The 25,634-nt window shown below is 55.2% G+C and overlaps 1 protein-coding gene, 1 long non-coding RNA gene and 1 other non-coding gene across 3 annotated transcripts; 1 reads left to right on the top strand and 2 right to left on the bottom strand.

The window, feature by feature from the left end:
• Positions 1–18,983: 18,983 nt before the first annotated feature.
• LOC140690797 (U6 spliceosomal RNA) lies at positions 18,984–19,092 on the top strand. Its single transcript, XR_012066125.1, has one exon. It is a non-coding gene; the product is annotated as a U6 spliceosomal RNA (small nuclear RNA).
• Positions 19,093–21,057: 1,965 nt separating this feature from the next.
• On the bottom strand, positions 21,058–24,026 carry LOC140690681 (uncharacterized). Its single transcript, XR_012065940.1, has 3 exons — positions 23,938–24,026; positions 23,619–23,728; positions 21,058–21,330 (listed from the first exon to the last, which is right to left on the bottom strand). It is a non-coding gene; the product is annotated as an uncharacterized lncRNA (long non-coding RNA).
• On the bottom strand, positions 21,324–23,230 carry LOC140690680 (uncharacterized). Its single transcript, XM_072952576.1, has 2 exons — positions 22,974–23,230; positions 21,324–22,709 (listed from the first exon to the last, which is right to left on the bottom strand). The coding sequence occupies exon 2, from the start codon at positions 22,551–22,553 to the stop codon at positions 21,522–21,524; it is 1,032 nt and encodes a 343-aa protein (XP_072808677.1). The 5' UTR covers positions 22,554–22,709; positions 22,974–23,230; the 3' UTR covers positions 21,324–21,521.
• Positions 24,027–25,634: the final 1,608 nt, after the last annotated feature.

Consider the following 25,634-nt stretch of genomic DNA (forward strand, 5'->3'; position numbering starts at 1 on the left):
GCCTCACCCGGGGCCGCCTCCAGGGGAGGGACAGCACCCACACGCGGTGAGGCCACGTACTGGTCCCAGGACGGGGGGGTGGGTCGGTGGTGGAAAAGCTCGGCGCGGGTGGCCATCGGTCCGGGCAGGGGAGGGCCGGCGACGACGAGGAGGGGCCGCTCGCGCACAAGAGCGACGGCCGCAGGGGTCGGGGGTGTGGGCGGGCACCAGCCCCGGGAAGGGGAAATCCCGAGACACGACCGGGCCGCCGGGGAAACAAGCGCAGGATCCCACCACCCCCACACGTGGGGGCGGCCCCGCGACGCCCAGGACGCCGGCCGGCCTCAGCCAACCCTCGGCGGTTCCTCCCACACCCCGGCCCCGCCGCCGGGACTCGCGCGCAGCAGGCTAACCCCCACTCCAGAGGGTAGCCCCTTCCGCTCGCTCACTCGTCCGTCTGTCTGTCCGGTCTGTCCGTCCACCACCCACATCATCCTGCTTCGTCTGGCTCGCCCCCAGGCCTCGCGGCCCGGGGAAACGCTCCCGAGCGAGGCGGCCCGACCCGTAGCCCACGCACCGCCACCGGTGGCTGCGGCTCGGGACCGGAACAGGTGGGGTGGCTCCTCGCGGCGGGGAGACAACGGGGGGCAAAGTCGGGGTGGACCGCCTTGCCCCTCCCCCCACGGCACGCACCGGGGAGGCAAAGCCCGCGCGCACGCACGCGCGCTCGCACGGCCCCGCGCCAGACGCCGGGCCCGGCCCGGCCCGGCAGAACCCTCCCCCGACTCGGAGGGGGGAGGCGCGGGCCACAGCAGGCAAAGAGCAGCACACGGCCCCGCCGCGGGGCCGGCGCAACCCACACGCCAAAGCGGCGGGGCCCTGCCCACACGCTGCGGCAGTCGCTCCCCGTGGCGACTGCACGCTCTGGATGGAGGAGCGGCGGCTGGGGGTTGTCCGGTACCCCCCAAGGCTCCCCTCTCAGATCGCTAGAGAAGGCTTTCTCACCGAGGGCGCATCGCCCCCTACCCAGCGGGGGCCCCCTTCAGGCCTACGGAAGTCCACCGAGGCGGACGTCAGCGCTCGGCTGGGCAGGAGGGGCCTGCGGTAGGGGTAAGCAGCGGGCCGAAAAGCGAGCGTTCGCGGTCGGGGCCGGGGAAAGCCCGTGCCGCCTCGCGAGGAGACGCACCCAAGGCCGCGTGGGGACGAGACAGGCGCCCGCCCCCACCGGCACATCACCCGGCCCCACCACGTCCGCTCCCACGCCCGGGCGCGAGCCCCGCAGAGGGGGGGACCCACCCGGCGTGCGCCCGGCCACGTCAGTCCCCCCCGTACAGGGTGAGGACGACGACCAGGAGGCGGCCCCGGCCCCAACCGAGGGTGGGGAGCGGGGCCACGCCTCGCTTACCGTCTCGACCCCTCCCCCACTGCTCAAGAGAGTGGCTCGGGACACACGACCACCGCAGGGGTTACCCGAGAGGACACGCTGGGGACGGGAAGCGATGCCACCGCTCGGCCTCGGGCACCTGAGGGACAACCTGGAGCGCTCCAGGGGCACCACAGAGGGCCAAGGCGAGACACGCTCGCACCCCGGCGAGGGGATACGTGGCGTGGCGGCGGGGGCAGCCCTCCCCCACCGCGGGGGAGGGCCGCTCGCGAGACAAGACGCCGAGCAGGCGAGGAGGCGAGAGGTGTCTGCCGCGTCACAAGACCCCGGCCCCGCCGACACCACGAGGCACGGGAGACCGAGGTCGGGCCGGAGTCCGCACCCCTTCCTTGCCCCCGCCACCCACGGGCGGTGGAGGAGAGGCGAGGGGCCCGCAGGCAGAACGAGAAGAGAGGCCACGTTCACCATGAACGTCCCGTCCCTCGTCTGGCGCGGCTTAGGCCCGGCCCGGGAGAGCATGACGTCACCACATCGGTCAGGTGAGCGAGCGAGCGAGCGAGCCATGGGGCAGGGAAGCCCCAGAGCCAGAAGGGAGGGCCCGGCGAGGACAACCACCAGAGGGGGGCCTGCTTCAGCCTCGCCAGGCGCCACCCACTCCTCGTTCCTCTACGAGGAGAGTGGCCAACGACCCCAGGCGGAGAATGCCTGACACGCGGCACGGAGCCTGGGAGGGTGGGGTCGTGCCGGCCACCACCGGGTGCCTGCGGCAGGGAGCGCACGGGGTAAAAGACCCACGCCGCCACCTCACCCCACCGCCCTCGGGCCACCAGAGACCGGAGGCGGCACCACGGGCCACGTCAGCCGGACGCACACACGAGAGCCGGCGCGCAGGCCCGAGCGGGCGGCTCAAGTGTCAGAAGCAGAGTCAGCTTCTACCAGGCCAGGGCTCACGCAGAGACAAAGCCCAAGAGCCCCACACGCGTCCGGAGACCCAACACTCGGTGACAGACACCGAGAAAGACCGTGTCAGCACCTATCTGCTGGCAGAAAATGCCCAACACGAAAGGAAAAATGACAGCGCCCGGAAACGGGTCGGGTCCACGATTTGCAGGGGGGGCCCCGGGACCTCGGTCCGGCCACCTGCCCCCAGCCCTACCCCCATAAATGGCAGCCCCGAAGCTCTCGGGGGCCATCTGATCGACCGGGGGGGGGAGGGGGAGGGGGAGGGGTTGAGGAGGCGCAGTGGGAATGGGAAGGGACGAGAGGGAGACGGGATCGGGCCGGGGACGCCCTGCCCGTTTCTCGCCCGCGTGGCCGGGGACTCGGGGAGATGCCACAGAGGCGCCTCCGAGGAGAGGGCCCCCCACGAGGGACCGCTCCCGAGCACCGGGCCGGGGAAAGCCTGCCTCCCCCACATCCCTCGCAGGACGCCCCCGTGCCGGTCCCCGAGTCCGGATGAAGTCTCGGTCCCTCAAATGCCACCGGAACCCACGCGGGCAGGCTTACGGGCCGGGGGGCGCCCTCCCTGGCCTCCCGCGCCAACAGGGGCCGGCCCAGCCACGTCTCCGGGTCCATCGGGACTCAGAAAACATTTCATCCAAGGAGGCGCCTCCGACGACCGGGAACCCCAGCGCGCCCGTCCCCGGCCTCACCGCACTGGGCCCGGGCCGCTCCTCGCCTCGGGAGCAGTCGTCCAAGGGACACAGACGAGGGCCGGACCACCTAGCCGCCGGCGGCCCGGGCGCGGGACACCCCGTCCCTTTCCCCCGCGGCGGCACGGCGCAGGCCGTGTCCGATCGGCTCGGGTCGGTCCCCGCGGCTGCAGGGGCACAGGCGGATGCTGGTCGACCAGGCCAGGCCACACGGCTTCCCCCTACACACGAGATCCCGGGAGCGCGGCGACAGTCACCCCCTCATCAGCCTGCGAGTCCAATCTGCGCCGAGAGCAGGACGCGCCCGCGGCTCAGCGCCACGGGGACTGTCACCGCCGGTGTCGCCAGCCTCCCCGAAGTCTGCCTCGGGCCCCGCCGCCGAGCCCCATCCCTTGCCGAGGTCGCCGACGCTCGGGAGAAGAGGGACGATCTCAAGAGCGGCAGCCAGATGGCGCCCGACAGCCGTCGCCAACGTCCCCGGAACCGATCCCGACCGCCGGCCGCCCAAACGCCCGAGACCGTCCCGGGCTGAGGCGCCGGGCGGCCGGCCGGCGCGACCCCGTGGCGTCCGCCTCGGAGCCCGCTCACCCTCGTCACGGCACGGCACGGCACGGCGGCATGAGGCGACGCGACGCGACGCGACGCGACCCACCCCGGCAGCAGATCAGGGCGGGGAGGACGGAGGGAGCCGGGGTTTGGCAAGACACGGCCGGCCGGGCGGGCGGCTGCCGCGAAGGGGACGCGCTCCCCACGCGATTCCCCGGGCGGGGGAGATCACACGGACACGCCGGCGGGTGGCCCAGAGCGACCAGGACGAGATCCCGGGTTCCCGGCGGCGGGGGGGGGGGGGTGGGAAGGGGAGGAGGGAAACAGGGAGGGAAGGCGGGGGCTGGCAAACCGAAACCAGGCGAGCGCTCCGAGAACAACGCAGGAATCGGCTTTGGAGTCCGTCCTCTCGAATGCAGGAGGTCTTTTGAAAGCAGACAGGCAAAGCCCAGAAGCTAGAAAAGAAAGGATGAAGACCGTCAACCCCATCGAAGTGGAAAGAAAAATCGATCTTGGCACAGATCGCGACAAAGCCCAAAGACAACAAATGGGCGCGTGGGGAAAACGCACTCGCGGTCGGTCGTGAGAACACGGACGTCAGCACGGCTGACCACAACCACAGGGAGGAGGAGGAAAAACAAAAAAATGCGGGCGGCGGTTGGGGGGGGGGGCGAGTCGATAGCCACCCGCTCGGTAAATCGAGGTTCAGTGCATCTACACAGAACAACACTGTGCATGGGCATCCGCGTGTCTGTGTGTGCATGTGTGCCCGTGTCTGTGTCTGTGTGTGTGTGTCGGTGTGTGTGTTTGACACACAGTCACACGTGGACAAGGAAACTGTAGCCCCATGTGGAAAAAAAAAAAAAACATGAAAACAAACGACAAAACCCACCACCAAAGGGAAATCAAGTTGTAGAACTTACTCTGGGGTTTTAACAAAAAACAACAACAACAACAAACAAACAAACAAACAAACAAAAATGTAGAAAAAGCACCACCACAGCCCATCAGGGGTTCCTCTCCTAAACAGTCCAAGAACTCGGTCAACTCCACCTCCTAGAAGCCAACAAACCAATGATGAAACACGGGCAGGAGACCCAAACTGACTTTTTCAGTTTAAAAGAAAAAAAAAATTATTTTGTATCCAAATGGGGAAGGGGCGGGGGCGGGGGAGGATGGTGTGTAGAACTCAGCGGCAGAGTGCCTGTCCAGCACGCGCAAGGTCCAGGGTTCGATCTTCAGGACCTCCGTTCAAGTAAATAAGGAAGTCGGTGAGTCAGGCAATCACTAAGTCAGGCAACAAACCAGCAAAAGAAACGAATTACCTCCCCTCCCCGAATAAGCAAACAACAACCAAAAACAACAACAGCAACAAGAACAACAACAACAACAAAAAGCCTAAATAAATAAATACATGTAAATAAGTAAGCAAGTAAATACATAAATAAGTAAACAAAAACAATTAAAAAAGGGGGAAAACGCACGCATTTCTGTTTTTAAGAGATATCCAGACAGGCCCAGAACCTGGAATCACGACAGCAAGTTCCAAAAACAAGCAGAAAGTGCCTGCTTCTGACGGAACATGTGATAGAGACCACCGTTCGATGGGGCCGGGTGGGCGGGCTGGCGGGCGGACACAGAGCTATGGACTCATACCTGACAGAATCCGCTCTCCGACAGAAGACAGAAGGCAACACGGAACAGGGGTTGGCGGTGGGGGCGAGGGGGAGAGGGCAAAACGGAGGTGGAGGAAAGCCATTAGGGAATACAGGACAGAAGTCCCTCAAAACATCCCACAGGAAACTCCTGGAAGACCCGGCAGTTCCACTAAGGGCCCGCGGATGGACGAATGGACAGTGTCACGTGGTCTGGAGAGACCTACACCTTGAGGGGATGATGTTAACCAAGTGACCTAAGTCCAAGAGGGATGTTGTCACTTCGAGGCAGAATCCCCAAGACAATACGCAGGAACATATGCAAGGAAGCTGAAACAGGCTCATGGATACCAAGAAGGAACAATGAGTGCAATGGGTGAGGGAGAGGAATAAGTACAAGCTTCCAGTTATCTCCAATTATTAAATACATTAATCACGGGTTGTCATGGACAGCAGGGCGAGTCGAGTCAATCCATACTATTGTCATGACGCTGTCCGGTGACGGATCCGTAACCAGACTCATCGCGGTGATCATCGTGGAACATGGAAGAATCCCGAATCGCTATGTTGGACACGTGAAAACTGACATCCTATTGTCAGGTCAATTATGAGAGAGAGTAGGGGAGAGAGAGAGAGAGAGAGAGAGAGAGAGAGAGAGAGAGAGAGAGAGAGAGAGAGAGAGAGAGGGAGGGAGGGAGGGAGGGAGGGAGGGAGGGAGAGAGAGAGAGAGAGAGAGAGAAAATTCTCACTGTCTTCCCAAAAAAAAAAAAAGAGTTCAAAAAGAGTTCAGTGAGATAAAGAGTGGATGTAGGTGAGGGCAATAGGTGGAGGAGCTGAAAACCACGACGGCGACACATGTGCAGCATCCCACACGGTGGCAGTGTGGTCCTATGCATGCTCAGCCGTCTCCTAGCCACCTCCAAGTTGACATCCAGGGTCATCCTTTTAGGTTTCGTGGCTGCACTTTCGTCTGTCTCGGGCAATACTCTCTCTTGATTTTCCATGGGGGAAGGGAGGTGGGGTGGCCGGGCGGGCCACACCACGACACACCGCGTCGCGCGTGACCTGGATAACAGATACACACCCGTCCACCACCCACGGGCTCCGAAATCTGTCACTGGTCACGACGCACACTTCCTCGGTCCTTTACGGAGCGATGGCGGACCGAACAGGCAGCGGCCAACTTTGCCGTGCACACAATGACACTTCATCCCTCGTGGAAACAAACTGATGACGAGACAGCATGGTCAGGGGGCGGGTGTCCTTTCAGGAAGACACAGTCATTGAAAGTCCTGCGCACGGGAACTGGGCCAAGGGAGATCTCCATCACCCTACCCAACCCCGATCCAAATTCTCATTCGGGCAGCTAAGGGTCAAGGTCAAAGTTTCTTTCTTCCCGGGGCGGGGGCGGGGGGGGATCCTTTTGGGCCTCGATGGTTGTTCAGCTGGAGAGATCACCCTTGGGCTGCACATACATTTCGGGGTGGTCCATAGGGCTCCACGACAGTCCCGCCACCAGGCAGATGGTTCCACCTGATGAAACCGGTCTGGTCTTTCGTTCCAGGAAGACAAAGGTCCGTGGCCGAAGCCAACGAGAAACCCCGGGTGTGAGTCCGGAGCGCCACCACTCTGGAAGATGTCAAGGCGTCGGGCTCGAAGAGGCTCGGGCGGCCTGAAAAACGCATGCGGGTTCAGGTCCACTTTCCAAGCGGCCTCCACAGCAATGGGCAGGAGGAGGGTCTCGAGAGGGGACACGGCAGTGATCTCTCTCCAGCAGATGTCCAGCTGCTCAGTCCGGCTCGGCGGGGCTTCAGGGAAAGGGCGGCTTTGGTTCTCGAGGATGCCAAGTCCAAAGCGGGAGAACCATGGGCAACGGGAGTCGGAAGAGCGTTGGCCAACTATCGGAGAAAACTCGAAGCACGCGTGACGTGGCCCAGCGTATCAGTGGAAGGCAGGGCGGGGTGGGGAGGGGGAGGGTGGCGGGAAGCACGCAAAGATGATGACACAGAACCGCATTCTCATCTCTATCACGCTGTACGAGAGTTTCCACTGAGACATGCTCCCCTTCCCCTGGTCTCTCCAAGGACGCGCATTTCTACCAAAAATCACCCCCATTCAGACTTGTCAGCTGGCCAGATCAGCATGCTTCCACGAAATTCGGCCTGAAGATGGACAGAAGTCCATTAAGCATAGCCATCGCCCCTAGAGGCTCTCGGACACCCGCTCTGCTGGAACGTTTCCTAAGGACGGCAGACGAAGATGGTCTCCACATGCTTTCCAGGAGACGTTCCTCAGAACGAGACCGTGACTATTCCGGAGACCGTGACTATTCCGAAGCAAGCCCGAATCGGTCACAGCAAATGTTCACGAGGAAGTCACGGTGAACCGTCTGGGACACAAGTGTTTCCCAACCGGTCCACGTACGGACACGATTTGGTCCTAGCCAGAAACAGACACTTTCTCCTCACAGCATCCTTTTGTTTTGTTTTGTTTTGTTTTGTTTTATTTTATTTTATTTTATTTTATTTTATTTTATTTTATTTTATTTTACTTGTATGTATATATGTATGTATGCACATACGTATCTATGTACGTATGTACGTACGTACGTATGTAAGTAAGTAAGTATGTGTGTATTCCGGTCTGTCTGTCTGTCTGTCTGTCTGTCGGTCCATCCGTCCTCCGAAGGTATACCAGTCATGTCGGCCAACACACTGACAGATCTCGAGTCTTTCCTATCAGAAGGATATCAAAGCACGTCCCCTTCGACTCATGGAGCCAGGAACGAACGCTTCCGTATCTCATCTTCTTTGGAAACGATCTAAACATTCCAGGGACGTCGCCAGACGCTCCAGTTGCAAGGGACCAAAAACTACGTGGAGGAGGCACCAATTTTTCAGAGACGGGCCGCCTCCCCCCTCCCCCAACACACACACTACCCCCCAGGACTGCTTGGGATGTGAACACTTCCTGAGACTTGAGACCGAGCCAGCCATCGCTCCCAGACTCTTTATTTTATTTTATTTTATTTTATTTTATTTTATTTTATTTTATTTTATTTTATTTTATTTTTCTGGCTGACACATTTCATGACAGAGGTAACCCACAGGAACTTCAAGGATTCGGGGTAAACCTAGGGAGGCAAAAAGTTTCACCTCGAACGCTGCTCATCACAATCAAGACATGGCTCTTTTCACGAGACCAATCCCTTGACATTTGGTTTTCTGGATGGAAGGATCTGTCCCAGATCATGTCAACCTGAAGGAAAACATTTGGGTTCCTTCCTGTTCGCATTCCCTGCCTGCATGTTCCCTTGAAAACCAGTTCCATAGAGCTCTTTCGTGAATGAACTCTGGCAAGTGTATATGGAGGGAGAAACACGTCAGGCCTACAAGCCGGGGACGTACACACGTGCCTACATGCATACATGGGACTGGGCCCTTTCCAGATCCTTGGATGGCAGTACCATAGAAATGAGGATGGCTTCCACAAGACTCTCAGGCAAGCCAAGCTCTGTTGCGAAAGCGATAGCTTGTGCACAAAGGAGAAGGTGGCATGACGGGAGGGGGGGAAGGGGAGCACCAGCTCCCTGAGCAGCAGGGGCCACTTGCTTTTCTACCTAAAGGAAGGGCTTTGTCTCAGGATCACTGATCACTTCCACAAATCATCCAATATCTTGGCTCGGCCGCAGGCGCCTCCAGGGTGCAGAGCCATCGCCCCAGGCTCTGTGGGGAATAGAGAAGACTTCCGTGAGGGGAAAGAAATGCATGAGAATTTTCTGCAAGAAAGCTCAGGAACACATAATGTGAACATGGAGAGTTGAGCTTCCTGTCTTGTGACAACTAGGTCTGCTGGGTCATGTCACAGAGAGCAAGCGAATCCTTTATTCCCCTGAGCCTTTTTCTTTCTCTTTCTCTTTCTTTGTTCTTTTTTCCCTTTAGAGTGTGTGTGTGTGTGTGTGTGTGTGTGTGCGCGCGCGCGCGCGCGCGCGCGTGTGTGTGTGTGTCTGTCTGTCTGTGTGTGTCTGTGTATGTCTCTGAAACTCAGGTAATGCCCTGTCTCATACAGACGAGACCAGCAGATCGACATGACCAGAGACTTTGTAGCTTTCATTTAAAAACTATAGGTCACTCATGAGTCGGGTAGGACGGGTGCTGCGTCCAGCGCAGTTCGGGACCGTGTCTGAGGACGGGCGACGCAAGAATTAAGAAACAAAGAGACAAAGTAAAGAGCAAAAATGGGACCAGGGGACTCAAGGTCTCGTGGATCTAGAGTGCCAAAAGCCTGGTCGACAGCCTGTTTATTGGGAGTCTACGGCTCAGGGGGGGAAAAAAAAAAAAGATATGCGATCAAAGAGGTGGGGCTTTAGATATTTCATACCAGAAGCACGAAGTTCTGCTTGCTGGCTAACTGATTCATTTCAGGCCTAACCCTTCCAGGAACAATCACCCTCCTCCGGGGATGCAAAATTTCTAAGCGTATATCCTGTGATTGCCTCTGGGACATCTCGAGATAGCAAATATTTCCCCGGGGTTAAACCGCATGCTTTCCTGCCAGAACCAAGTTCTGTTAATGGCTGATCTGGCTTCCCATGACCGTCCATTGTTTTACCCTAAGGAAATATCTGCCATCCTTTGTGCCCTCACGGTCAATCTCAGGATTGCCCCTCACACAATTTCTTTAGCATCATGCATGTTCTAGGTCATCTACTGTGTAAAACATGAAAACAAAGCAAGCGTGTGCATTTTTAAGCAAGTTAAGTGTGAATGTAAGATTTTAAGCTCATGGAAATGTTGGTGCAGCTTGGTTTCTAGTTGCTTGTTTTCCAGCAGCTTGTTTCCCAGCAGACGCGTAGGACACTAGAGAACCCACTCACTTAGAAAGAACCGATGGGACGGGTAAGGTTTTTCGGCTCGGAGGGTGAAAGCTTTTAAACTCTGCGTGGAAAAAAAGACGTTTCAGATGTATATTTCTCCTTAAGAAGGCTGCGAATTAGAGTTTCGACGAGGGAGCCCTCGCAGCAGTGTGCACGTTTAAAAAGGCCTCCGCGTGCCCCCCCCCCCCCTTTTTTTGTTTCTTCCATTTGGTTTCAGGTTCTACCTGATTCAGCCCCCTGGCCTCAGTCTCAGGCCATTGTGAGCTATGTAGACGTTTCTGACGTTGTCGAGACGGACAAGATAAGGACGGTTCCCCCAGAGAACAGGGCCGCTGCTTCTATGAGATCAAAAAGCTGACCTGCTCATCCAGCTCTATGTTTAGGAATTTGCTCCTTTCTGGGAAAGCGTAGAGCTCTGCGGTAGAGTGCGTGCTCAGCATGCACAAGGCCTTGGGCTCAGTCCCCACTACCACCACTGAAAACGTAGAATAAATCTAAATAATTACTTAAAACGTAGATAAAGACACCTAACGACCCGTCCCCCCTCCAAAAAGATAAAAACTTTTTGTTAAAAAAAAATTTGTTTTTTAAATTAAAAAGACAGGAGGAGGAAGAGGACGAGGACGAGGATGAGGAGGAGAAATTAGCTTCTTTCCAACAAGGAGATTTCCAGGTCAAATGGAGAGCCAAATATTTCTATGTTCTAAGACTTCAGCTTTCCACGTATCCTGGTGTCAAAACGTCTGCACGGGTAAAGATTGTTCATCATTCTGTGCCTATGCACTTCCTGCATTTTGGAGTGTTCATCTGTCCTTTCTCTTAGGAATAGATGATCATCATAAACAGCAGTTCTGTTGATTAAACCCCCTTTTAAAATATCGTTGTTTCATGTTCACTAAAGTTACCTAATAATCACTTCACAATCTATGGAAGTCAAATCATTGTGCTGTACACCTGAAACTGATAGAGGGCTGTATGTCAAACCTATATCAATAAAACTGAAAAAAGAAAAGAAGAAGAAGAAGAAAAGAAAAGTCGGCTCGGGGCATCCGATAAAGGCCCTCTTTCTGAGCGCACAAGTCAACCTCGGGCCGATTCACCCTGACCCTGAAGAAGGGCAAAAATCACCCTCCACTCTATCTCCCGTTAGGTCCCGGACACTAGCCAGAGTTCCCCCTCCCTCAACCCCCACCCCGTTCTTGCGTCACACTGTGTGGGCTCAGGCACACAACCTATCGGTTTCCTTGAGCGTGTGGAATGAATATCGCCCGAAGGGAATTTCCTCTGTTGTCGTTTAAATAAGCTGACGTGTTAATCAGTGCTACGGAGGGACACATTCCCTTTGACCTGATCAACCAGAATGACATCCCAGGACCCAGGAATGTACAATATCATGGATTGGAAAGTATCTTAGAATTCAGAAATCATGGTGATGTGGGTCTGATGACCTAGCTGGCTCCATACAAACCAAGAGATGAAGGTGCCCAACGTTTTCACTCGATGCTGCCTAAGTTCTTGACAGTCACTTTAAAAAAGGAAAAGGAAAATTTGGATGGCACGCTTAGTTTTGATAATGCCCTCTGACTGCATGGTGAAACGCAAGGAAAAGCCGTGACGCTCGCCCACGGTATAGAGAGAAACGCAGAACCGTGTTTCTGGTAGCCTTCTTCACCGCTGCGCCAAGGCGGGAGCGACGGCTACCTCATGCAAAGGAGGAGAGGACGGGTTTCTCGGCCCCGTCACACAATGCCAGGCAGAAGAAACCTTCTCTGATGAGACATAAGCGTGTCAAAGCGCATCCCTGCGTCGAAGGCTTCGGTTTCCCGGGGAAGGGGGTCGAGCCGAGGGACCCAGGACCCCACGTCAGTCAGTCAGTCTTTCACTGGATTCACTGGCCTCGCTCTTACCCCTCAGCAATGGCCGCTCAGATTGCTCACGGGGGTCTTTACCTTCTGGCTTTAGGAAGGACTTTAAACTTCGGCTGAGGGGCAGACACCCAGAAGGGTTCTTTCAGTTCACCCCATCTTAGGGAATGCCATACCCAACACGTTGGTTTTCATCCCATCGTGGGCCTACCTACCGGAGAGTTTTGCTGCTTAAAAGTCCCCTGTGCTCCACCTATTCATCAACAACCCCCCCCGCCACAACACACACACACACACACACACACACACACACACACGCACGCGCGCACACTCACACACACACACACACACACACACACACACACACACACACACACAGAGAGAGAGAGAGAGAGAGAGAGAGAGAGAGAGAGAGAGAGAGAAAGAGAGAGAGAGAGACACAACCTTCACCCCCGCACACACACAACCCCACTCATCTTTTCACCCTCTCTGGGCTTTTGCCCTTTTGAGAATGAACGTCATCCAGAGCCGGTACCCTACAGGATGCCACCTTTTCAGATTGGCTCCTTTCAGGGAGTCATGTGCACGCAGAAACTGCCCCGCCTGTCTCCCACAGGTCTCTCGGCTCCACGGGCCCCTGGTTTCCTTTTTAGAGCCAAATCACATGCCGTGGCACGGACCTAGCCCGGGCTACGTGTCCCTTCACCTCTTGAAGGACGCGTCTGTCTCGGTCGCCTCCACGGTTCCGGCGGTGATGAAGCAAGCCCCTCCACCCCCCACCCCCACCCCGCCCGCCATCCAGGTCCGTCCGTCCGCGTTCAGGTTTCCGCGTGGACGGAGCCCCGAGGGCTAGGCCTCAGGGTGAGGGTGGTATGGCGGGTGGCGGGTGGCACACTGAAGGGTCCGAAATCCGGAGGATGCCGGCAAGGAAGGTCGCCAGGTCAAAGCCTTCCTTCCCTCCCTCCGTCTCCTTAGGGTGGATGGCTGGGCCCATGAATTCAGAGAGGACACGAGACACATGGTGTGAACCGAGATTCCCAAGCCAGGAGACCTGGTGGAGGGTAAAGAAACGAGCTTATTGGGGGGGGGGGGCCGGGGGGGGATGGGGGGGTTCTTAGGACTGCAGCCCAGGAGACACAGATGCAAGAAAGAAGCACTGGAAGTGTGTGTCACCAGACTACCCCACGGGGCAAGTGGAGAAGGGGAAACGAAAGAAAACACCACAAGAGCAAGGCGGGAACTTTGAAACGACAAGGCTGCAGCTAGCAGCTGCTGGCAGATTTGTTTTTGAAACCGGTTGGTGGCGCCCTTGAGCTTGATACAGTTCTGACCACTCATGCCCCCCCTCCCCCCATGGATGCCGGTGTCGGGACCCAGGGGAGGCCACCCCAAACATGTATGTGCCTCCGTGGCACACGGATAGGTTAGAAATGAGAGTGACCGAAGAAGCCGAGGGGCCGGCCAGCAGACGCAAGAGGGACCGGACCCTCAGACTCTTCTTTCTGTCTCCCTGAAAGCGGGAAATCAATCACTTCCGTGGAGGGTGCCCTCCCTGCATCTGGACTTAGGAAATCACCCTGATCTCCCACTGAGAGCCTTCAGGCCCCGGAAGCCTAGAGAAAACCAACCAACCTCGTGACTTCTTTCAGGGGCTTCCCCCCCAAAACCCAAACTCCGTCTCGATTCTTCACAGACGGGTCACCCAAAACCAAAGTCTCTCAGCCCGGTCCATTTCGCACAAAGGGCTGATTTCTTGTCCTAAAACGGAGAAAAGCTGCCTGCTTCGGGGACACATGAGTGCTTGAATGAAAGACAGGAGGTTCCCTGTCGCTCCTGCTCAACGATCCGTCTGGGGTCCATTTTTGGATCAGTCCAGCCCAGAGGACTCAAGATGTGTAGAGGGAGGGGACAACGTGCCCCTCCCCGAAACAAGACTATGTCTGTAACCAAGTTCCTCCCACTGGCCGTCCAGCTCCATTTTGGATGACTGAATCCTGGTTCACCTCATTTGGCTGTTTTGTTTTGTTTCGTTGTGTTTGTTCTTGTTTTTGTTTTTTGATTAATAGACTTTATTTCCTAGAGCAGTTTCAGGCTCACAGCAGAATTGAGCAGAAAATACAGAGAGTTCTCACACAGCCCTCCCCACCCACACATATATCCTCCCCTCCCCTCAACATCCCTCATCAGTGTGGCCTATTTGGTCAAACTGATGGTCCGACATGGACACGCTATTATCAATCAAAGTCCATAGTTTACATGACGGTTCACTCTTGATGTCGTACGTTCTATGGGTTTTGACAAATGCATAATGACATGTAGCCACCACTATGGTATCCGACGGAATAATTTCATCGCCTTAAAAAAATCCCACACGCTGTATCTGTTCATTCCTCCTTCCCTCCCTCTCCCCAAACCCCTGGATACCACGATCTTTTTATTGTTTCTAGAGCTTTGCCTTTTCCAGGATGTCCTTTGGTTGGAATTGTCCAGTTGGTAACATTTTCAGACCGGTTTCTTTGATTTAGTAAGATGTCTTCTAAGTTTCTTCCATGTCTTTCATGGCTTGATAGCTAATTTCCTTGTCTTTCTTTCTTTTTTATTCATGTATTTATTTTTTAATTTTTTACTGCACACATATTTTTTAATTTACATATACGTACTGTTCATTGTTTCCAGGAAGGTTTAGCGCTTTAGCTTTTTAAACTTACATAGTTATCAAAGGAATAAAGCCAACCGCAAAATAAGGATGAATTCAAAAAGATACACACACCCTGCTATTAACAGCAACATCATTTATAATGGCCAAGATACGGAAGCATCCTAAGTGCACATCAATATTTGAATAGATAAAAAGAGGGGACACACACACACACACACACACACACACACACACACATATACACACACGGAATGGAATACAATTCACCCGTAAGAAAGAAGGATATTTTGCCATTTGTGGCCTTTCCTTTCCTTTTTTTTTTTTTTTTTTTCCCCTCCTCCACTTTAAAAACCAGAATTTTATAACTGGGATAAACACTTCCATTGCGTCAAAAACAGTAAAATGCCTAGAAATAAACTTAATCGAGGAGGTTACCTATACTCCAGAATCTGAAATGACACAAAGAAATGGAAAGCTGTCTTGTGCTCTTGCATTGGCAGAATCAATACTATCAAAATGGCCACACTACCCAAAGCAATCCGCAGGTTCCGTGCAACCCCTGTCAAAATACTCACGACATTCCTCACAGAACTAGAACAAACAATTTCAAAATGTATAAGGAACAATGGAAGACCCTAAACAGGCAAAGCCATCTTTTGTAGGTCTCCTCTCTCTCTCTCTCTCCCTCTCTCTCTCTCTCTTTCTCTCTCTCTCCCCACTCCCTCCCTCCCTTTCTCTGTCATGTTTTTGTTCTCTTTTCTTAGGGTTTGATGACTTGAGACGATCCTTTAACATTCCTTGTAAAGCCGGCTTGATGGTGCTGAAATCTTGTAGCTTTCGTTTATCTGTGAAGCTTTTGATTTCTCCCTCAAATCTGAACGAGAGCCTTGCTGAGTAGAGTATTCTTGGCTGTCACTTTTCCCCTTTCATCACTTTAAATATGTTGTGCCACCCACTTCTGGCCTGTAGAGTTTCTGCTGAAAAATCAGCTGATAACCTTACGGGAGTTCCCTTGTATGTTATTTGTTGCTTTTCTCTCGCTCATTTTAATATTTTCTCCTTACCCTTAATTTTGGTCAATTTGATGATGATGTGTCTCGGTGTGTTCCCGTATGGTACTCTCGGCACTTCCACCTCATTTGGTTATTTAAAGGATCTTCAGTCTGTTCAATTCATAGGAGAGAACTTCCACACGTATTTCTTCTCAGTTTTATGAAACAAAGAAGGACCCAGAAAACTGGCAAAACATAAATGCTCTTCTATTGGGTTGAGCAAAGACAGGCCCTGGCCGGGGAGGGGGGGGGGGTGTAGATGTATGTTATGTCCTGATTCCAGGAAGGAAAGGGGCCAGGGTCAGCGTGCCCTTCTTTCTGGGGTATCTGTCTGTTCGCTTTTGGTGTTCGGCTGGTTTGGTTATTTCGGCTTTCTGTTTGGTTCCTTTCACAGATCCAGTGGCTCAAAGCAGCATTCTGATTTTCTTTTCTCCTGGGGTTTGGTTTTTGATAGGTAGAGGGACAGGGCCCACGCAGGGGTGGGGGTGGGGGTGGGGGTCACTGCGGCAGAGAAAGGGAGGCGGCTATGGTGAAATCATCGAGCTGAGGGGATTTCTACGAGAGGGACTCTCCGAAGTGAATGGGGTCCAAGGAGATCATCAGGGTTTCTGTGTGCTCGGTTGGTTTTGTTCGTGCGTGTGTTTGTTTTTTCTGGACGAGGCCAAAGAACTCCTCGGGTGGAGGTGCGTGTCCGAAGGGTCTGACAGGATGGGAGGATGCGGGGCGAGTCAGTCCATGTGCCCAGAAAGAGAGAGAACCTGTCATAGCTGAGACTCAGGCCTTTTTTGGACCTAGGCCCAGAGAGCAGTTCGGCTCCGAGCATTCACGGAGAAGTTCGTCGCCACCTCAGTCGTGTCCCCCACCCCCGCCCTCCCCCACGCCTCGGCCCCCAGTGAAGGAGGAATCATGAAGTGGCCGCACTTAGGCTAAGCCAATTTTGGGCTTTATGCTTACTGCTTGCTTTTAGAACGATCAGCAAACTCGACTGACCAGACACCGCTCCCAGCCCCAGGCCCACTGTTCAAAGCAGCTAAAGTTGTCGATTCTAACTGTTTGATTGGACCTTCCTCTGATCGTTCAAATTGACAATCATGTTTGACGTCTGAGTCTTTCCCCAGGAAGGGAGTCACGGGAGGATAAGCTCAGGAGAACGACCAGCCCCCTCCCACCCCCCCACCCCGAGTTCCTCCGTGGCGCTGGTGCCGCCGGGTGAGTCTGACCAGAGAAAGAAGGTCACGGGCTGATGACCTACTAGACCACCAGGAGGTCCCATGTTACCAGACACTCATCCAGATTTAGGAGGAAGTTTTATCAGAGACCCTTGTTGATCATGAGCACCTTTTATGCTCCCGCCTGTTGTGATTCCCTTTCATGCTCCAACCTGTTCGTCCACAGAAGCATGAAACCCCAACCCCAAGACGGGTTCACAGTTTGGAAGGCACTACTAGCCTGCTGTGAGTCCCCTTTGCCCAGCAAAGCAATCAAGCTGCCTCTTTTCTTCTAAACTCTAAGACCCTGTCTCTGGGTTATTTGGCTCGTCAGGGACGGGGTTGGGGGGGGCGATCTTTCGGCAACACCCGCACAAGTTTCCCTGAGTGGCAGGAACCAGCGTGGCCCTCAGGCCTCAGCCCCGCAGGCAGGCAGGCAGGCAGGCAGGCAGGCAGAGCTGGAGCGACCGTTGGTCCCGCCCCCGCCCGCGCACCCCCCCCCCGCCCCCCGCCGCTGCTTCCGCCGCCGCCGCCGCCGCCGCCGCCACTGCCGCCGCCGCCCAGGCCTCCTCCACCGATCGGTCCCAAATCGGGTCCTAAATCGACTGGACTGTCTCCTGGAAGCGGGGGCGGGGACGTCAGGAGGATCCATTCGGCAGGGCCTCGTTCAATCGCTTCATTCAAATGCAGAAAGCTCTGTGCTCAGGTCAGAGCCTTTGACTTGGCCTCCGGCTCCTCTCCGTTGAACGGCTTTTGTTTTTTGGTTTCAATTTCCCCACCCTTAGGCCACCCCGTCCCAACTGCACGGAGGGAGGCGGGAGGGAGGGGGAGAATCTCGCCTGGTCTCAGGCCAAAGGAGTCCCCTCCTTTTCCTAACCTGGGTAAACCCCACTAAACCGTTTGAGAATCATGGAAGGGCATGGAAGCAGACCTCTGACTTGATAGATTCCTCTGGGATGGGAGACTTTAAAAAAAAAAAAAATTCTTTTTCCCCTGCTTCCAGGGAGGCAGAAAGGAGGGACAGAGTGTTCCTCTTGCCTCGGGCAGTTCTTTCTTTGTTTGTTTCTTTCTTTTGTTAAATCATGCTTTTTTTTTTTTTTCCTTCCTTTTTTTTCCTTCCAGTTTTATTGAGACAGAGTTGACATACAGCAGTGTATACTTTGGGGGGCGGGCGGGGAGAGGAATTCGATTTTATGCATTTATTTTTGACCGGAGGTACTGGGGATTTAACCCAAGACCTTGTGCTTGCTTGCTAAGCACACACTCTACCACTGACCTATACCCTCCCCCTTGGCCACTTGTGAAGTCCCTTTCATTCAGCATAATCCATCGGGCACATTTTGGGGCAGCCTACTCTGGACCCCAACATTTCCCTATTCTGTAACTTCCCTGGAAGTTTTACACATTAAAAGCTGGGCTGTTGACTGTGCGTGTGCGTGTGCGTGTGCGTCCGTGCGTGCGTGCGTGCGGTCTGGGGGCAGGAGGGAGGGAATGGTTTCCTAGGGGGCCTGCGTTTCATGGACCCAGTTTCTTAGTTCTGAGAACAGGTCTGTTCAAGGAAACTGTTGCCGTTGTAGTATCTCGTCTCAGGAGGCGGTGGTGTCGATGGGCTTCTGAAGCTAGGCCTAGGGAGCAAGCAGTCAGGTATCGCCTAAGAGGCACTTGTGTGGACAACCAAAGTACAGCACAAAGGTGAATCGTCGGAGCAGATGAGAAACCAGATTCAGGGCCGGGAGTAGGGGGTCAGTCTGGTAGGAGATTTCCACACATCGGGGTCATCGAAACGGCTCGAGCAGTTTGAAATGCCTCTGATGATGTCCTGGGGTGTTCGGCTCAACTCTCTGAGCGGCTCCCCCGAAAACAGGCCCGAGGATGGTTTCCACAGGAGCTGTTGTGGCCATTTCTCTGACGTTTACCTCCCGTTGTCCAGCTTCAGTCTGCAAGGCTTCAGGAGACGGAGCGTTTTCGTACTCAATGATGCCAAGGCAAAAGGGTGAGAGAAAATGGGAAACATTCGTGGAGAGGGTCCTAGGCAGATAGTGGAGGCAACTAGAAGACCTTCAGTCTCCGGGCTGGCTTTCAGGTTGAGACAAAAACCCTAAGGAAAGCACTTGCTGCCACAGGACATAGACTAACATGGGAACCATCCAGAGAAGATCAGCACGGCCCCTGAACGTGGACGACACACGCCCATGCGTGAAGCGTTCCATAGTTTTAGTGAAGTCAGTCACCCAGGGAAAGACAGATATCCTATGCCATCACTTCTAGGTGGGATCTGAAAGTAAGTCAAGACACCCATCCATACATAAATAACTCCATTTTAAAAAGACTCCAAGGAACCTATTTACAAAACAGAAACAGACTGGACTCGCAGACATGGAAAAGAAACCGATGGTTAACACAGGGGACAGGGTAGGGTGGAGGAACGGGGTAAGGCGGAGGGATAAATCAGGAGTTTGGGATTAGCAGATATAAACCACCCTATACAAACTAGGTACACAAGTAGGTCCTACTGTCTAGCACAGGGAACTATGTTCAATAGCTTGTAATAACCTATCCTGAAAAAGTATACGTGTGTGTGTGTGTGTGTGTGTGTGTGTGTGTGTGTGTGTGTGTGTGAATAAGTGAATCACTATGCCGTACGTCATAAATGAACACAACATTGTAAGTCAACTATACTTCCATTGACAGAGAGTTCCTACAATAAGCAGGCAGACAGACCGACAGACCGTCAGACAGACAGACAGGCAGGCAGACAGACACACACACACACACACACACACACACACACACACACACACACACACACACTGTCTGTCTGTCTGTCTGTCTGTCTGTCTGTCTCTCTCTCTCTCTCTCTCTCTTTCTCTGTCTGTCTGTCTATCTGTCTGTCTCTCTTCTAAGGGTGGAGAAGAGTTTGCTGAGCTATTTCGGGGGCCCTCTCATCCTAGTTCCTATCTCCAAGTTGGTTCAAAGTCCAAAAGGCCGTCAAGCACTTAGTCAGATAGGTCCCTCGAAGAATACCTCCCACATCACGATGACAGACTTCTTAGGCCAGCCGAGAAGGTCCTTCAGTTCTGTGCCCATCTTGGCTCTAAGTTGATGTCAGTCCTCCAGGATCCAAGAAAGCCACGTTGGAAAACAAGTGGTGATTTTGATGGGACAGAAGATCAGTCATTTGGGGGGCGAAGGGTGGGGTAGGGAGAGATACCAGCCTGTCTGTCTGTCTGTTTTCATCCAGTGTGGGAGCCTTCCCAAAGAGATAACTCGAGAAGAGAGAAACGGGGAGTTGACAAAGAACACGTGCGGTGGCGTGCCCTCCCCCCACCCCAGGAGAAGGCCAAGCCAGAAGTCCCTCCGGATGGCGGGCTCTGGACTCCGGCTTCCAGGGGAAGCGATATTTTTTCCTCCCCATTTCAGGCCCGGAAGAAGAGGGAGAGGCAGAGTGTCCTTCTCGGGCATCCGTTGTTTCTGAAGCACGCTTGTTGCCGAAAGATCGGCCCCCGTCCCCGATGAGCCCAAGAATCCAGAGACAAGGTCTTGGAGCTTAGAAGAAAAGAGGTCATTTTATCGCTCTGCCGGGCAAAGGGGATTCACAGCAGGCTAGCGTCTTCAAAACTGTGTACCCACCTTGGGGATGGAGTGGGTGGGGTGGTTCTAGAGCCATAGCTCAAACAATCAAGCATCGATCACCATCCACAGAATCGTTTTCTCATCAGAAGACTCAGCATGGTGTCACGATGCCTCCCAGGTGACCCATTCTATAGAGGCTGGCGGTTAGATCTCATTATCTCATAAGCACTCAAGGTGTGGCCTTCTTGGTCACTCAGGCTATTTTGTCAGGTCAGTAGTCCCGTGACCGACCTTCTCCTCGGAGAAGGACTCAGAGACCCAGCACGATGATGACTTGCAATGACTGAAATACAGTAGAAACAGTAAGATCGATAGCTTCCAGTTTCAACAACGGGCCTGGAACCGTGAGCAGCAACCGGTCAGTCAGAAGAGTCGACCGTTTTAAGGGCGAGCATAAGAAACCGAATGACACCCCCCCCCCCCAAGCAAATGAATGAATGAATGAATGACCTAATGATCCTCCCCTCCTCTCCCCCCCCCCGCCCAAAAACGAAGCAATCCGTTAGCCTAATTCCGGCCATTTTATTCATCCTCCTTCACCCTGAAGCCCCAGTCAGCCACGTGCCACAGTGGTCTGTTTTCCGGTTTCCTCCACCACCCCAACCCCCACCAACGACCACCCCGCCAACATCCCCCCATGCCCAACCACCGCCCCAAGCGCGGGACTGGACGGGGGTGCTGGGGGCTGAGGGGGCGGCGATGGCGGCTTGAGGTGAGGGTGGGGAGTGTTCCGCCCAGATCGTATAGGAAGCTCAAACACAGCTGCAGTACGAGACGAGATGGTAGATTTCTGTGAGTCCTCCCTCCTCTTAAAATCCTTCCTAAGGAGGAGACAGACAGAAAGAGAAACATCACCCTCACTCCCAACGCCTCCTGTGCCCTCGTTGCACCCCAAAACAACAACAAGAAAAACAAAAACAAACACAACCACAAATAACTCGCTATCCCTGGGGAAGAAGGTTTCGATGGCATGGGGATATCATTCTAAACTTCATTCCCTCTTCATCACATTTCATGGAAACCGATTGCAATCTATGAGGCCCTGTGAAGGTAGGGGTTGGGGGGTAGGGAGGAGGGAGGGAAGGGAAGGGGGGAGAGAGAGAGAGAGAGAGAGAGAGAGAGAGAGCGCAGAGGAGAGGAGGGATAAAAGGGGAGAGGACAGGAAAGGAGAGGAGGGAAAAGAGGGGAGGGAAGGGGAAGCGAGAGGAGGCGAGGGGAGAGGAGAGGAGTGGAGGAGAGGGGAGAAGAGAGGAGCGGAGGGGTGAGGGGGGAAGGGAGGGGAGAACAGGGAAGAGGAGAGGAGGGGAGAGGAGAGGAAAGAGAGACAAGGGAGACAGACAGAAAGGCACACACACACACACACACACACACACACACACACACACACACACACACAGAATAGCGAAATGGAGAGAGAGACAGAGAGAGACAGACAGACAGACAGACACGGATCTAGGTCCGGGAGACTACACATGGGTATTCTTCTGAGTGATTTTATGTGTTTTCTCAATCGCCACCTATGGAGATAAAAGTCGCTCCCATAAGATGAAGGGAGTCCTTCTGCCACCGCCCCCGGCCCCGCCCTCCAGCACCGCTTGTGTTTGTCAGGGATTCCAAGCCAAAGCACGTGGAGGAGTGGGAGAGCTTCCTGGCGGCCCAAGGGGGAGGAAAGTCCGGCAGCATGAGAGAGGTAGTTGGCACGGGGAAGCTGGAGGCAGGCTGACGAGAAGATGGGTGAGGGGGCAGGGAGGAGGGTTTCCCAAGTTGGAGAGCCAAGACGAGGGAGGGGAGCCGTCGGTGGTCGCGTTCTGACCCCGACCCCGACCCAGACTGGAGCGGATCCCTGAAAGGAGGCGGTTCGGGCTCTCCTGCCGAGAACGCCCCTCTCTTCCTCTTTGTGCAGAAACACCTTCCGCGGACCGAGAAAGTCTATCCCGAGACCCTCGTCGGAAGAGTCCTTTCCAGACCCATCACGATCCTCCTGGGCCAAGGGGTCCAGGGGATGGGGCGGGGCCTCCATTCGATCCGTCTTCCGTCCGTCCATCCATCCGCAAGATCTTGAATATCCATGTAGGATTCCGGATGGTAGCAGTTTTCCAGGATCCTCCAGATCCTTGTAAGACCTCTCCTGGCAGATTCGACCCCTAGGTCGTACCGCGCAGCACAGGGCACTAGATTCAGTCCCTCGGGACGAGGGTTCCTGAAAAAGACCAGGAAAAAGAAGAACACAATCACTATGGTGTGCACCAGCCAGAAACCAGCACAACCTCGTCACTCTAACAGACTTGCCAAAGGCGGGGTGGGGAGAGAAAGTCATAGGATGGCTACCATCCCTCCCACCCCCACCCCACACGCCAAGCCCCCCAGCCCATCGTCATCCCTGCTCCCCCTCCTCCTCCCCCTCCCCTCCATCGACGCCCGCCTCCCGCTTGTACCCCACTCCTCCGAACCCAGCACCACCCACCTCGGCCTGGACGTGCTCGGCTCGGCTCGGCTCGGCTCGGCCCGGCCCGGCCCGGCCCGGCCCGGCCGTCCGGCCGACTTCTTCGCAGTGTCTAAAATAGCGCCCGGCCGACAGGCAGGTGGCACACGGCACCCGGCAGGGGAGCGAGCGGGACGGTTCGGGATCTCTGGGCGGCGGGGACACGCGGCCGGACAACCAGGAGCACGGACGGCCTGGCGTGCGTTTCTCCGCTCGGGGGGCCTCGACCAGGGACTGTGGTACGGGGAACGGGGACACACACACACACACACACACACACACACACACACACACACACACCCCTTCACCCCCACCCCCACCCCCACCTCCACCTCTGACAGCTTTCATTTGTTTTCGGCCGACCGTCCCTCGATGAGGTACAAGTGCCGGGGCTGGGGCTGGGGCTGGGGCTGGGGGGGTGGAGTTCCTCCCTCCACAACGACCCCACACGGGCTCTGTTCCAGTCACCCGAGTCCTCTTCCAAGTGAGACCACAGGCCTCCATCACCCGGCGTGAGCACTCGGGGGAAAAAGTCACCATCCTCATCGCTCCGCTCCACCTCTACACGTGAAGAACAGTTCCCAGCCCACGCCACTCAACCCCACCCCACGCCCCGATGCCACCCACCGCAGTGGAGAGAAACGAGACGAATCCACAGACGTCCATCCATCCGATGAAGAAACGGACGGCCCCATTCCAAGGAAGCATAGATATCTAGTCAGGAGATTCATCGAGTACTATGGAGGCGGTGGGAAAGGGGGGGGGGTGTTGCGGTGGGGAGGGCCTAGAGATCCAGCAGTACAGCCCGTGCTTAGCATGCAAAAAATAAAGGCCCAGGGTTCAATCCCCAGCACCTACTCTTCAAAAATAACCCGCGGAGAAGCAAGACGGCGGAGTAGAAGGACACTCGTAGCTCACCCTCTCCCACAAATACACCAAAACTCACATCGACGGACCCACTTGGCCAATCAGAGCACCTGCGGAACTCCGACAGAACACCGCCCTCTTCGAAAGACAAAGACGCCCAAAATCTGGTAGGAGAAAAGGAGAAAAGAAAGAGTAAAAAGCAAAACAGTGCGGGAGGGACCGGTCCCGCGGGGAGGGAGCGGCAGAGGAGGAATAGGGCTCGTTCGCCAAAACTGCCCCTCTCCAACGGAGAGGCCGACGGGACGGAGGGGGCGCCCCCGAGCCTCAGATCTACCCAGAGCACCCCTTGACCGACCGACCCAAGTGAAACGGGCACAGAGGGTCCCCGCGACACCCAGCCCGAGTCGCAGGCCGGCAGCCAGGGGCCGGGACAGGCCGCACGAGCCGGGCGGAGGACCGGGGCGGCGGCCGGGAGGGGATACAGAGCAGAACAACCCGCCCCCCCCATACATGACGGGAAAAGAAAGGCAAAGCAACACGGCCGGTGTGCCCTGGGGGGAGGGGCGCCGTAGCCTCCGTCTCCTCAGATCCGCGGCGCCATCACCGGCGCTTCTCGCGAGAAGAGAGGCGGGACGCAGCCACAGCCGCCATAGCCTCTGGCGTGCAGCATGCGGGCGGGGGCGGGGCCGAGACTCGAATCCGCACCCGGGGGCTCCGCAGCCTTCTAGGCAGGACTGAGATTCGTTTACAGCCCGAGGCAGATAGGATATTTCTGCCCCGGTACCTCAGAGAACTCGCGCCACCATGACTAAGAAGGAGCCGAGTTTTGGGACGCAGCTAGGGGCGGGGCGGTTCCACGGTCTTCCCCGAGCCCACCTACGGAGAGGAGCGCCGCCGACCCGAGTCGGAGCACACAGCCGCACGGAGCAGCGGAACGACCGGGGCCGGGAGAGGGCGGGCGGCCAGCCAGCCACCCTCCTTCCCGGGAGGAACGCAGCATCCGACCGCGGTGCCGGGAACACGTCCCCCCCCCCCTTTTTTTTTTTCCTTTTCCTTTCTCTTTTTTAATCTCTCTTCTATCGGTTTTACCTTCTGTTACCTTTTTAACCTTGACTTTTGAACAGTCGTCTACGTTGACGGTTTTAATCCCTTTTAAATGTTTCCTTGAAAATCTTTTTATTATTATTATTTTTAAACATCCACCCCCTTTCCTTTTTCTCTTCTCTTGGTTTAGATCTCCTGTTATTGATTATTTACAGGTTTCAGATATCGTTTCTCGATCTTTTTTCTCCTTTTTATTAAGGTTATTAAAAGACGTCTCAACTCGATCGCTCTTCTGCTTCCACTTACTCTTCTATTATTGATTACACAGTGTCTTCAAACCTTTTCTTTCTCCCTCCTTTTCAAATCCTGTGTTTTATCTCTTGTTAAAGTCTGTTCTATTTCCGATTACCTTTTAAAAATTTACTTTTGAAACAATTGTGCTTTATTTTCTGATCTTTTCTATTTTTTAAAGGCTTTTAGAAGACGTCTCACCTCGATCGCTCTTCTGCTTCCACTTGCTCTTCTATTATTGCTTGTACACTCTTTTCAAACCTTTTTTTCCTCCATTCTTTTAAAATCCGGCTCCCCCACCCCCCTCCCCCTCCCACCGTCTCTGTCTCTGTCTCTCTCTCTCCCCCTATCCCCCTCTCCGTCTCCCTCTATCTCCCTCTCCCTCTCCCTCCCTCCCTCTCTCTCTCTCTCTCTCTCTCTCTCTCTCCCTCTCCCTCTCCC

This window comes from Vicugna pacos, chromosome 31 (assembly GCF_048564905.1).
Source record: "Vicugna pacos chromosome 31, VicPac4, whole genome shotgun sequence".
NCBI classification, from domain to species: Eukaryota; Metazoa; Chordata; class Mammalia; order Artiodactyla; family Camelidae; genus Vicugna; species Vicugna pacos.